Source organism: Heterocephalus glaber, unplaced genomic scaffold (genome assembly GCF_053883595.1).
Source record: "Heterocephalus glaber isolate CG9 unplaced genomic scaffold, H.glaber_assembly_v1.0 deba00001760, whole genome shotgun sequence".
Lineage (NCBI taxonomy): Eukaryota > Metazoa > Chordata > Mammalia > Rodentia > Bathyergidae > Heterocephalus > Heterocephalus glaber.
The window spans coordinates 8,073,375-8,087,646 of NW_028258457.1; the positions used below are offsets into that span (position 1 = coordinate 8,073,375).

Genomic DNA, 14,272 nt, shown 5'->3' on the forward strand with positions numbered 1-14,272 from the left:
ATTTCTTTCCTACTAACATCTTTAAAAGTCATTACATTCCCTAAGACATTAATTATAAGGCTGTAGAATACAGAGATATATAACATGTATATATAATAAGACAGAGGAAAGCAGAGCGGATGGCGCTACATTAGAGCAAAATGTCTACACATTACCCAAACTGAACTCAAGATAGCTATGACAAATTAAGATGTGTATCTGTAATCACAGAGCAACTATGAAGAAATTAACCAAGAAAGTGTAGTAAAAAAGCCAGGTGTGGTGGTGCACATCTGTAATCCCAGCACTTGGGAGGCTGAGGCAGGGGGCTCGCTGCAAGTTCAAGGCTAGCCAGGGATACATAGAAAGTTCAAGGTCAGCCTGAACTACATATTGAGGCCCTGTATCAAAAAACGAAACCTCCGAAAATAGGCATCTGCAATGAACAGACATTTCTCAGACAAGGAAGTAGAAACAGCAAATAAATACATGAAAAAATGTTCAACATCACTGGTCATTTGAGAGATGCAAATGAAAACAATGCTGAGATTCCACTTTACTCCATAAAGAATGGCTGATATCATGAAATCCACCAATAACAAATGCTGGTGGGGCTGTGGGGAAAGAGGAACCCTGCTCCACTGCTGGTGGGAGTGTAGGCTGGGGCAACCACTGTGGAAATCAGTATGGAGATACCTCAAAGAACTAGGACTGGAAGTCCCATTTGACCCCACTATTCCACTGCTGGGGATCTTCCCCAAAGAATGAAAAGAATCATACCACAGTGATATATGTGCACCCATGTTCATAGCAGCGCAGTTGGTAATAGCTAAAACTTGGAAACAGCCCAAATGCCCATCAACTGGAGACTGGATAAAGAAAATGTGGTTTTTTAAAAAAATGGAGTACTACTCAGCCATAAAAAATGAGAAATTAGAGAAATTTATAGCTAAGTGGATGCACATTGAGGCGATACTCTTAAGTGAAATAAACAGGACACACATGTATAAATACCGAATAGTTTCTCTCGTGTGAGAAACTGAAAGTGTAAATAAGGACTAAATGTATAATAGGTCATGTGAAATAGGAAGAAAAGGGGCAAAGGGGAAGGAAGTGGGAGGGCTAGGGGAAAGGATAGAAGGGAATGGGATTAATATGAGAAAATGGAAAAACAGGAACAAAATCTTTGTAAATAGGGAGGAATGGAGGGGTTGAAGGGAGGGCTGGGCAAGGGTGAAAAATAAGAACCAAGAGAGACTATGTAAAGGTGCAAATTTCCAATGATGAATGTCATTATATTGTATACCTAAAATGTACCAATGATTAGAATGAATAATTGATAATGCAAAATAGGAAGAAAAGGTCCAAAGGGGCAGGAGTAGTGGGAGGGGCAGGGGAAAGGAAAGAAGGGAAAGGAAAAATGATGAGAAATGGAAAAAATGGAAATAAAGTCTTTGTAAATAGGGAAGGGTGGAGGGGGTGAAGGGAGGGCTAGGAATGGGGAAAAAATAAGAACAAAGATGCATCATGTAAAGGTACAATTCCCAATGAGAAATGTAATTGTGTTGTATACCTACAACGTACCAATAAAAGAATTTAATAAAAAAAAAGAAAAAAAGAAAAAACAAAACAGGGCCAGGGATTTAGCTCAGTGGTTCCAGCTCCTCCCTTGCAAGATCAAGGTCCTGAGTTCTATCCCCAGTACCAAAAAACAACAAAACAGGAATGCAAGGTTCAACACCCAGAAGTTAATTAGTCCAATAAAGCATACTCATAGCTAAGGATAAACAAAATGCTCATATTAATAAATAAAATGGCATGACAGGCACAGTTGTGCACACCTGTGATCCCAGCTACTCGCCAGGCTGAGGCAAGAATATCACAAGTTGGAGGTCAGCCTGGGCAACTTAGTGAGACTTTGTCTCAAAATAAAAAGGGCTGGGGAGGGAGCTCAGTGTCCCTTGCATTCAATCCCTATTACCGGATTTAAAAATAAAGGAAAAAACAAAAAGGCACAAGACGGGGTGAGGATGGAGCTATAGCTCAGTGCTGGCCCCATGTGCTCAAGGCCCCAGAATTAATCCCCAACACCAAAAAAACAGTATAAGCCAAAATCCAGCACCCAGCATGAACAGAGTCTCAACAAGTAGGACTACAGGAGAACTTAGGCTAACAGAGAATCAATGAGAACTCTACTACAAACGTCAATGGTGACAGACCTAGTACACTGCCCCTAGATGGGAAACAGGGCAATCACATCTGCTCAGCAGTTTTCACTCACTGCGGCAGAGGATCGAGCCAGAACACGAAGTAAAGCCAATCCCAGGCAATACTGTCCATCTGTGAAAAGCCTAAGGGATCTACAACACCTGCATAAGAAAAAAACAAATCAGAACAAAAAAATGCATTTAGCAAGTTTACAGAAAACAGGATCACTATCCAAAAACCAGCTTTATTTCTATGTAATAGCAACAACTAAACCAAAAAGGAAATTAAGTCCTCAAGCCTCAGACTCAAAGGCTTGACTTCTTTTTTTTTTTTGGTACCGGGGATCAAATTCAGGTCCTTGCACTTGCGCAGCAGGTAGCGAAACCACTGAGCTAAATCCCTGGCCCCTCAAAAAGGAGATTAATTAAGAGTGGGCAGAGGATTTAGCTCAGTGGTTCCGCAGCCTGCCTTGCAAGCACAAGGTCCTGGAGTTCGATCCCCAGTACCAAAACCAAAACCAAACAAACAAACAAAAACCATCTAGTGTAAAAAGGAAATTAAGAAAACACAGCTGAAGGGGGTGGCAGTTCATGGTTGTAATTCCAGCACTATGGGAGGCTGAGGCAGGAGGACTGCAAGTCTGAGCCTAGCCTGGGCAACTTAGCAAGACCCTGTCTCAAAATTTTTTTTTTTTTGATAGCAGGGATCGAACTCGGGTCCTTGTGCTTGCCAGGCAGGCGACAGAACCACTGATCTAAATCCCCGGGCCCCTGTCTCAAAATTTTTAAAAAGGGATGGGGAGGTAGCTCAGTACAAAGGCCCTGCGGTCAACACCAGTACTGCAAATAAACAACAATGATCCTATTTACAATAACATCAAAAAGAATAAAACATATAATAATATTTAACAAAAAATGTACAGGATTTCTGTAAAACTTTGCTAAGTTAGGCTCTCAACTTTGGCACTTTGGGAAGACCACAATTTTGGACCCCACTGCAAAGAAGAGTTGTTGAAAAGGTCCTAATACATACTGAAGTTCAGAAGAAAGGAGGAGAGCTCAGTGATGGAGAAACTGCTGCCTGTGGGAACAGATGTTCAGGTCTCCACAGCCTGTGAGTGCAGTCGAGAAGGCATCGACCGTCTTTTCAGGGAAGTCTTTAGCAGCAGGCGCTTCATGATGAAGCAGACAGTGTTTAAGCAAATGGAAGATTTCATCTTCAGAATTAAAGGAAACATGTAAGTAGGATTGGTTACCAAATAAAATTGTTAAAGTAAATCCAAAACAAGAGAAATTCTCACAGAACAAAGAGGAAAAGGCCAAGAAAGGAGGATACGAAAAGAGAAGAAAGAGATATAGAGGGCCTATCCAAGAGACGCAACCCACATGCACCAGGAATCCCTGAAACAGAGGACTGAGCCAACAAAGCTGAAACAATCATTAACAAATTAACTGCAGAAAACTTTCCAGAGCTGAAGAATGAAGTAATCTTGCAAATGAAGAGGGCTTACAGGGCACCTTTCAAATTTAATAAGAAAGCAACACTTAGGCATAACCTGGTGATTTTTAATTTCAAGGGTAAAGAGAAAATTTTGCAAGTATCCAGACAGACAAAGCAGGTTATCCACAGAAGGACAAGTCGGACTGACCTCTGATTTTTCTCTTGCAATTCTAAATGCCACAAGACAATGGAACAACATGTACAGTTTTTTTTGTTTTGTTTTGTTTTTTGAGACAGTATCTTGCTGTATATTCTAGGCTGGCCTTGCAATCCTCCGCCTCAGCTTCTTGAGAACTGGGATTACAGGCGTGTGCCACCACTTGTGGCTTGGCTTTTTTTGGCTTTTTTTTTTTTTTGCATCTACAGAGTTTTAAGGGAAAATAATTTTGAACCAAGAATAACATACCCTGCCAAATTTGTATTTCAGTATGAAAACATTCTCAGATACCAAGGGGTTAAGAAAGTATATCAAGCCATCAAGTGGTGGTGCACACCTGTAACCCTACTTCTCAGGAAGCTGAGGCAGGAAGACTGCTCCGAGTTCAAGGGCATCCTGGACTACACAGTGAGTTCAAGGCCCTGTCTCAAAAAATCAAAAGTAAATAAATTTTTTTAAAAAAGAAAGTATATCAACCAAGAACCTTCTCTGAAAAATCTGAATGATGTACTGCAGCCAACAGAAAAAAGAGTTGGGAAACAACTGTATGAAAGATTTGATGGTAATCACTAAAACTAGTTAAGAAGCATGAAATCTAAACTGTTACATACAGGGTAAGAAAACTGAATGCAAAACAGACTTGTAAGGTAGATCTAAAATTTTCAACTTAGGTAGTTTTCAACTGTCAAAGTGCATCTTGAATGTGTGTTGGGCAAATGCACTTTATTTCTCCCGCATAATACATGGAAACAGATGGGTGCTGTTCGGCCAAATAAATGCTGGATGGAAGTACGTCACTGTGGACAGGGCAAGAGAGTAAAGATGTGCTAAATGTTAGCCCACAGAACTGGAAAGTGGTAAGTTTTATTTCCCTTAAGAACCCCAGCAAGTTCAAAACATTAATGCTGTCAATGAGAGGGAATGCAGCACTGGCAGGAGAGGCTTGACACGGCAGAGGCCGAATGGGGAGAGCAGCTCTTGCTGCGTCACACGCGAGTTCCCAGGAGCCAGTTTGTCGCTGAGTTGTGACAAAAATAGAATCCATCCCTTCCAAATTTCTGGAATTGAAAAGTACAAAAACAAGAAAAAGCAGAAGAAAAATACCAAGGAAGCATTAAAATTAATGTAAAAGACACTGGCAGAGACAGCAGTGAATTATACTTATGAAGAGGTCAAATTCCTAGTTAATAGGGTCCAAATTAAGTAAAAAAACAATCTCTGCTCTGAGATACTCACATTTGTATAAAACAAAGGTCAACAGGGTTTAAACGTAATGGGAACTCTTCAGGTCACAGAAATGGAGAACAACGCTTTTATGAGACTAAAGTAAGAGTATTACAAGATATTCACATTTAAGAAACTTTCTGTGGCATTCATAGGTACGATTATTGTTCAGATCTTGATGTGAGTGGTAGCTTTACTGTTGTAAACTAGTATCTATTCATTTATTTATTTATTTGGGTTTTTTTGAGACACAGTCTCCTAGGTAGCTCAGGCTGGCCTAGAACTCATGGCGATCCTCCTGCTTCAGCCTCATGAGTGCCAAGATGACAGGCCTGTGCCACCACACCCACTAATACATACATTTTAGGATATTTTGTGTACTTAAAATGCATTGAATAGGGCTGGGGATTTAGCTCAGTGGTTCTGCCGCCTGCCTCGCCAGTGGAAGGACCTGAGTTCAATGCCTGGTACCAAAAATAAATAAATAAATAAAATAAAATAAAATAAAATTCACTGAATAATCCTTCAATTAAAGAGGATACACACAGGGAAAAAAAAAGTGAAAACAACTCTAAGTTAAAGATGATCTCCACAAAAGGAAAGATACTTCATGTTCTTGTATGGAAGACTCAACACTGTTCAGTGTTATTCAATATTTGTTGAAAAATTTACTAAAAGTGAAGGAGAGGACTGGGAGTGAAGCCCAGTGGTAAGGGCTTGCCCAGGGAGGCCCTGGGTTTGATCCCTTGTGGGCGTGCACAAGCACACACTCACACATACACAATTCAAAAGGGAAGAAAGAAATTATGAAATCATCAATATCGGCAATGAAAGAGCCACGACTACCAACTCTACAGAAATTGAAACAAGGAACAATTGTAAGTAACTTTATGAAACCATCAAATCAGATAACTAGATAAAAATCACAAGTTAGATCCATTTCCAAGAAAGTCTATGTTTTCTGTCCTCAGATTTGATATCATCCCAGTCAAACGCCAGTGGGAACATAAGAGTGACTGGCACTGACCTTACCACGCCTACTGGGACAGAGGGGCCAGAGCAGCATCAGAGAGCAGTGACAGCCAGAGACCAGCGCTCCCTGACTGCAGGGTCTACTAGGAAACCGCACTGCCTGAGGCAGTGTGGGAAGCCAGGCCTGGAGGGCACACCTTCGAGCCCATGAGGCAGTCTGGAGACAGAGGCAGGAAGATGGAAAGTTCAAGGCCAGCCTGAGCAACGTACTGAGACCCTGTCCCACAGTAAAAGCGAAAGAGAGGCAAGGATGTATCTCAGGGCTAGGGCACTGCCCTAGCATGCATGAGGCCTGGGCTTCAACCCAGCACGGCAGCAGGGTGTGTGTGTGTGTGTGTGTGTGTGTGTGTGTGTGTGTGTGTGGCAATGGCACAGGGTCACCACACAGATAATGGGACAGAGCTGCAAGTCGGAACTCACTCTCACTTATGGTCCACTCACTTCCCACAGAGAAGGCAACACTAACAAATGGGGGGCTTTTCATCAAATGCCCTTGGGTAAACTGAAGGGCAATATACAAAAAGGGAAAATAAGCTGACATCTTCACCTTGGCTGTACACAAAAATCAACTCAAAAACAACAGTAAATGTCAAGAGCCTACACATAAAACCTCTAGAGGAAAAAGCAGGAGAAAATCTTTGTGACCTTCAGCTAGGCAAATAATTCTCAGATAAAAATTCCAAAAGCACAATTCTTAAAATTAATAGAGCTAGGGCTGGGGATTTAGCTCAGTGGTTCCCGAGTTCAATCCCCAGTACCAAAAAAAAAAAAAAAAAAATTAATAGAGCTGGGCCAGGGATTTAGCTCAGTGGTTTCGCCGCCCTGTCCACAAGCGCAAGGACCTGAGTTTGATCCCTGGTACCAAAAAAAAAAAAAAGTAATAGGGAGCTGGGGGCTGGGGAGTTAGCTCAGTGGCACCGCACCCGCCTCTAAAGTACAAGGTCCTGAGTTCGACCCCCAGGACAAGGAAGAAAAAAAGTAAGAGCTGGGCATGGTGACACATGCCTGTAATCCCAGCACTCAGGAGGCTGAGGCAGGAGGACTGCCATGAGTTCAAGTCCAGCCTGGGCTGCACAGTGAGTTCAGAGCCAGCCTGGGCTACACAGTGAAGGCCTGTCTCAAAAAAACAAGAAAGAAGGAAAGAAGGAGAGGGAGAGGGAGAGGGAGAGGGAGAGGGAGAAGAAGAGGGAGAGGGAGAGGGAAAGAGAGAAATGTATCTGGGGCCAGGGATTTAGCTCAGTGGTTCCGCTGCCTACCTCGAAAGCGGAAGGTCCCAAGTTTGATCCCAGGTACCAAAAAAAAAAAAGATTGTACCAAACTTAAAAACTGCAGAGGGGTGTGCTGGGCGCCTGAAACCCCAGGGCTGGGGTGAAGCCCCGAGGGGACCCTCACCCAATGCTCAGAAGTTCAGTCCGAACGGCTGCACCTGAAGGAAAGGAAAGACAGAGGGAGAAAGAAAGAAAATATCGGGAGAAGATATTTGAAAACTGTACACTGGATCATCTATGTGTATTTAGAAAATATAAAGGATTTTCAACTCGGTGACAACCCATTTAACAACAGGCAAAACAGCTGGGCATGGTAGCACACACCTATAATTCCTGCACTCTGGGAGGCTGAGACAGGAAGGCCACAAGTTCAAGTGAATTTGGGCAATTTAGGGACCTAGCAAGATGCTGCCCCAAAGTAAAAAAAATACAAAGGGCTGGGGACATAGCTCAGTGAGAGGGCCCTGGGTTCCATCCCCAGTGTTGGAAAAAGAATTTTTTTTAAAGGGGAAAGATTTTAATAAGATAGATTTCCATCAGAGAGGTTGTATGACTAGTGCATTCGAGGGTGGGGGACTTAGCTCAGTGGTTCCACCACCTGCCTTACAAGCACAAGGACCTGAGTTCGATCCCCGGTACCAAAAAACCAAAAACAAAATAGTACATATGTGCATATAAAAAGATGCCAGGCAGCATCAGTCAGGAGGAAGTGCAACTTCAAATCATGGCAGACACCACACATCAAGCACAAGGCTATGACCAGAAAGACAGACAACACCAAGTGCTGGTCGGGACATGTAGAAGTAGAACAGCCAGCTGGAAAAGACTGGTGGCTTCTTACCAGGGTAAGCATAAACCCACCAGCAATTCCACTCCTTGGAGTGCACCCGAGAAAGGAAACACACGTCCACACAGGACACTCCAGGTGCTCACAGCAGCCTCACTCATCATAACAAAAAGCAGAAGCGCAGGTGCCCGGTGTCCAGCGCTGGATGCACAAAACAAGGTGAATCCATGTAACGGACTCCGACTCAGTCACAGAAGGAACAAATCCCTGAATACACCAACACAGATGAACCGCAGAACCACGGTAGGTGAGAAGGAGCAGGGCAGGAAAGACTGTAGCTGCTTCGGCTCCACTGCAAGAACGCAGAAGCCGAGCCCAGGCTTTCCAGGCCTGTGGGGGAGCAGAGCCAATTGAATGGCAGGATGTTTTGGGGAGTCCTAAACACCTCGACACCAGGGGCCACAAGGGTGTGGTGATGACAGCGGCTCTACAAGCCACTCAGCAGCTGGACTGCATTTCACAGTCACACAGCTATTCAGGTGATAGCAAAGTGGCATTAGATTTCCAACAACACCCGGGTGGGTGGCCCTCCAAATGCACCAGTGGCCATATAAACCACAGATCACCATTTCTAATATCACAAGTTAGTGGGAAAGGGACGGGCGGAATCCCAACCCACAAAATACAGAGGCGAGGGGAAGACAGCCCAGCCCTGCTCCAGGTGAACCCCAGGTAACCTGCTCAGAACCTAAATAAGGAGAAACAGGGCCACCCAAAGAGACACGTGACACTGGGCCAATCCAGGCGGGGGCTAAAGAGAGAGTGCTCAAAGATCCAGTTAAAAAGCACAACTCCCAGTGAATATGACACATGCTAGTCATCCCAGCACCTGGGAGGCTGAGGCAGGAGGATCGCCATGAGTTTGGGGCCAGTCTGGGCTACATAGTGATTTTAAAGCCAGGCAGCCTGGACTACAGAGCAAGACCCTGGCTTAACAACAAAAAGAACAGAACAAAAGCACGACTGAGTGGAAACCCTCAAGAGGCAGACCGCTCAAAGACAAGGGCAGCCGGACACTTGAGGTGTGGCTAGCACCGCTGAGGAGAAGCAGCTTGCATTTCATCTGGTTAATTTAAAACAGAAACAGCATGGCTAGAGGGGACAGCCGGGACAGGTCAGCCCAGCTCTCAATCTCAAGCACCAACTTCCAGCCGAGCCTGGACCTGGCTGACCCTGCCCGGCCAGCGTGGGGTCACAGAGCCCAGGGTGACGGTCACACCTGGTGGAGACGCCGCTACTGAGTGCATAGGACCTTAAACACCAAGAATTGCACCCTTACCTCCTCTTCTTCTTCTGAGCCGCTCTCTTCACTATCAGACCTCGGCGCCACCTCATACCTAGAAAAATCATTAGCATTTTAACATAAATCTCAGAACGCGAAGGAACCTTCCCCAGCCAACCAGCCCAGACCCAAATGCAAGCAGTCAGTACCCCGGGGTAAGGGGCCTCACTCACCCCGGGTTCATCTCAAGCCAGGCCTCCAGTTGCCCAGCTTTGGGGGCGTCTGTGCCTGTGAGGATCTTGCCACTCTCCACGTGGATCACCTTCACAGGGAGGTCACTCATCTGGCTGGTCTCATCCAGAGGCTGAAAGAGAGTAACCTGTGTGACCGGGGACCCACTGTCTGCATCCCTCAAGCTTCTCGGGAGGAGTGGGCCAAACAGTGCCAAAAGGGGAAGTGGCCCCAACTCCATGCCCAGGGCAGAAATGAGCTAAATGCATGGGCAGCCTCGGTACCTACAGGGAGTCAGTGAATTCAACCAAGGACCAAAATGTTAAGCAAAAAAACAAAAAACTGCTGCACAGAACAGCTTTTTTCCTTTGCATTGCTCCCTACGCAAAACAAGTCCATGTCCCATGTGTGGCACTGCGTGGTAGTGACGCAGTTTGTCACGCACCATAAGAGGAGGCGACGCTCAGACACAATTCCTCACTCTCCCACAGATCCCCCTCACACGCTCCTCTGCTCCCCTTTTCTCCTCTTGTATGGTGCATTTGTACACTTCACCAAGGGCTCTCTTTCTTCTCTGTTCCAGCTCGGGGAACTATTTCCTCTTTTGGTTTTTCCCTTTCTCTTCAGTGCCAGGGATGGAACCCAGGGCGTCAAGCATGCTAAGCACATCTTCACTCACTGAGCTGAGGCCCCAGCCTATGCAACATTTAAAAAATAAAGCAAATTCCCCGCAGCAAGCAGGAAGTCCCGGCTAGAGAGACTCAGTTTGCACAAACAATCTTGCTCTCATTTGCTGCTCCTGTGTCCTGGAGAAATCCCATGGAGAAGGTGGAGTTCTTGGCTTAACCTTGGTTTCCATCCGCGGAGATCTGACACTGCTGCTAAACACACTGCACTGGCTGCTGCCGCCACCGCCCACACCCTGAAGGGACACACATCTGAATGTGTTCAGAGCTCCCTGAGAGCCGCCCAGAATGGGGACTGCAGTCCCTGGCCCGCTGGGATCCAGGGGAGGGGCTGCAGATGCTGATGCCCCCCAGTCCCCATGAAATGCTCTGCTCGGCTTGGCACGCCTGTATTTCCAATCATCCCCAGGTGACTGAAAACAGCCAAAGCCAAGAACAAGGAAAATCTTCAAAGCGCATCAAGTGACACTGCCCATCCCTGAACAGGAAGGGCATTATGCTCATGACTCAGCACAACTCCTGGCACAGTGGGATTTGTTCCCTGAGTCCCCTGCGGCAGAAGAAGAAAGGCTCTGTGCTGTGCTGACCGCAGCCAATTCCTCTAAAGTGATTCAATGTGATATTTCAAATAAGGCCACTTGAAATAAATGCCAGAGTTAATCATCACAGTCACAGACCTTCTCTTCCAGGACCCAGCCTGGAGAAAGCAGTATACACCTGTCGTGAATGCGCTGTGTCCCCTCCATTCCTTCCTTGGAGCCCTAACTGCAGTGACCGGGAGATGGGGCCTCTGGGCTTCAAGTCAGGCTGCATGATCTTGTGATGGGAGCCACGACATGGTACTGGTGCCACGTAAGTGACACCAGGGCTAGAGAGCGCGCTGAGCTCACACAAAGACTTACAGTCAACACCCTGTCCCAGAGAGAAGGGTGGTGACAGCAGGGATTCTGTGCTTTCCCCAAGGCCACTCAGCAAGGCCATCCACAACCCAGGAAGGACCTCACCAGGAAGCGAGTGTGGGCCATGTTACACTTGTGTCCAGCTGTCCCCCAAAGCCTCATGCAGTCATAGGTGGGGCTTCTCAGAGTGTGATGCTGGGACCAAGGGTGTGTGGTGAGTAAATGAGTCCACCGACTGGTCTGGCATAGTTCTGGGTGTGGATAATGGGAAGGCCCTCCCTGGTGTGAGTGCTCCCCGCCCTAAGAGTGTGCAGCCTGGACAGGAAAAGAGGGATAGGAAGAGGGCTGCTGTCATGGCTGCTGCTTTGCCAAAAGCTGTTTCTCCTCTTTGATTTCCTCTACCATGCCACCCTGCCTAGGAGCCAGCCAACTATGGACTGAAACCTCTACAAACTGTGAGCCAAATAAACCTTTCCTCCTTTAACCTTGGGTGTTGGGTATTTTGTCTCAGCAAAGAGAAAAGTAACTAAGACAGGGCACCTCCAGGACAATGCTGTGACCAGCCCCACTGCCGGGTGTGTGGTATCGGCTGCCTGGGCTGACCAAGAGAAGGCTCCTTGTGTCTCCCAGTGCAACAGGACACATGGAGACCTGAGCACCCGCCAGCAGGGGAGCAGCTGGCAGATGAGGGGCCTCAGAGCCACACGGTGCAGCGTCTGTGACAGCGAGCCCTGGGAGCAACTGAATCGCTACCAACCTCAGCCACACAAAATCTAAACATAAAACGGAACCACTTGCCTTGATGTGGGAAGTGGTCCAGAACACCCACCAAGTGAGAAAGGTCCTCCTATGCCTCGCTTGGCCCAAAGCCCCCCACGCCAAGAGGATCTGAGCAGAGCTGTCCCAGGAGGGTTCGGAGAAGACATCAGCAAGATCTTGACATGTGCCTGGGGAGCGTGCGCCATGGTCCAGATCTAAATGGCCCCAATCTCCGGTTCCCAGGTGCAGCCTGGTCAGGAGCAGCGGGCCGCTGGGGTGTGACCTAGAAGGGGAGTGCTCCTGTCCCCAGCTCCTCCCTGCTGCTTCATGGCTGCCACGGTTACACAGCTGTCCCCAACATACTGTTTCTGCCCTGCTGCCAGCCATTTGTGGACTGAGTCCTCTAAAACTGGGCACCAAAACAAATTTCTTTATATTACAAGTGCTCCAGTTTGTAATAGCTAAAGCTTGGAAACAGCCCAAATGCCCATCAACTGGAGGCTGGATAAAGAAAATGTGGATTTTTTTATAAAATGGAGTACCACTCAGCCATGAAAAACGAGAAATTAGAGACATTTATAGCTAAATGGATGCACATTGAGGTGACACTCTCCAGTGAAATAAATAGGACACACGTGTAAATACCGAATAGTTTCTCTGGTGTGAGAAACTGAAAGTGTAAATAAGGCCTAAAAGGTATAATAGATAATGTGAAACAGGAAGAAAAGGGGCAAAGGGGAAGGGGAAGTAGGAGGGGAAAGGGAAAGGAAAGAAGGGAATGGAACTAACATGAGAAAAAGAAAAAATGGAAACAAAGTCTTTGTAAATAGAGAGGGGTGGAGGGGGTGAAGGGAGGGCAAGGGAAGGGGGAAAAAATAAGAACTAAGAGAGATTATGTAAAGGTGCAAATTATATTGTATACCTCAAATTTACCAATAAAAAGATATAGATGGGGGCCAGGGATTTAGCTCAGTGATTCCGTCACCTGCTACGCAAGCGCAAAGACCCGAGTTCGAACCCCGGTACCAAAAAAACAAAAACAAAAACAAAAAACAAACAAAAAAAAACAACAAAAAGATATAGAGGAAAAAAATAAAATAAAATAAAAAATCACAAGTGCTGGGGATTTAGCTCAGTGGTTCCGCCTCCTGCTGCACAAGCACAAGGTCCCGAGTTCAATCCCCGGTACCAAAATAAATAAATACATAAACACATAAATAAATAAATAAATAAATAGCAAGTGCTCAGTACTTTGTACCAGCAATGGAAAAGAAACTAACAGAGCACGTTTCATGGGAATGTTTAGAGTCTGTCTACAAGCAGTGAGATGTTAGAGCGTGATAGCCAGGAGCAGTGTGAGGAGTCACAGTGTGCTCACGGCCTCCTGCACATGTCCCGCGAAGAGCTGACCACATGACGCCGCTGACCCTGCAGGGGCCGCCCTGGTAGACACAAGGACCAGGGTCTGGGTGGCCAGTGATGTAACCTACTTACGCCACTGGCTCCCAACACAAAGTACCAAGGACATCTCTCAGGTCCTCTTCCCAAAGACATGTGAGTGGGGTCTGCCAAGAGGGACAGCGGACAGACAGACCCACCAAGGGCCACTGACCTGTGCGCTTCAGAATATCAAGGCCATGAAGGGCACTGAAAAGGTGCTGAGCTGTGCAAGGTCAGCGGGACTTGCTCAGGGCCGCCCGGGCTTTTCCAGGGCTGGATACCAGGGGAAGTGTGAACACGGAGGCCTGGACACAAGGGGACAGTGCTGCCTCGACACGGCGGTGCAGGGTGGGAGGTAGCGGCCAGGCCTTGGGAGGCACACGCTGAAGTTCATGGAGGTAAAGAGGGCCATCTGTCACAAAGCAGGCTTGTGGTTCACCTACAATACCAGCTCTCTGGGAGGCTGAGGCAAGAGGATCACATTTCAAACCAGCCTGGGCAACTTAGTGACTTAGCAAGACCCTGGCTCAAAATAAAAAACAAAAGGGCTGAAGATGTAGCTAAGTACAAAGGCCCTGGGTTCAATCTCCAGTACTGAGAGCCAAAAAACAAACAAACAAAAAACAAAACAAAAACCTGCGGTAGGGGGGCTGTAACGTGTGCACCTTGCTCCCAAAGTTTAGGGAGAAAATCTAAGGGAAGCATACAGAGGATGCTTCTGGACAGCTCTCACACCTCTGCTGCACGTCTGAGTCGACAATAAAGCACAGGCTAAATAAAAATGCAGGGGGCTAGGGATTTAGCTCAGTGGTTCTGGTGC

The 14,272-nt window shown here is 46.5% G+C and overlaps 1 protein-coding gene across 5 annotated transcripts in view; it reads right to left on the reverse strand.

Moving 5' to 3' along the window:
- The window catches only part of Smarca4 (SWI/SNF related BAF chromatin remodeling complex subunit ATPase 4), a 92,865-nt gene that overhangs the window by 48,235 nt on the left and 30,358 nt on the right, over positions 1-14,272 (reverse strand). For all 5 annotated transcript variants that reach the window (XM_021245149.2, XM_087201603.1, XM_021245152.2 and 2 more), the window contains 2 exons: positions 9,671-9,801; positions 9,495-9,552 (listed from right to left, as the gene is read on the reverse strand). In XM_021245149.2, the coding sequence (XP_021100808.1) occupies positions 9,495-9,552; positions 9,671-9,801 (189 nt within the window). The remainder of the gene's footprint in view (positions 1-9,494; positions 9,553-9,670; positions 9,802-14,272) is intronic.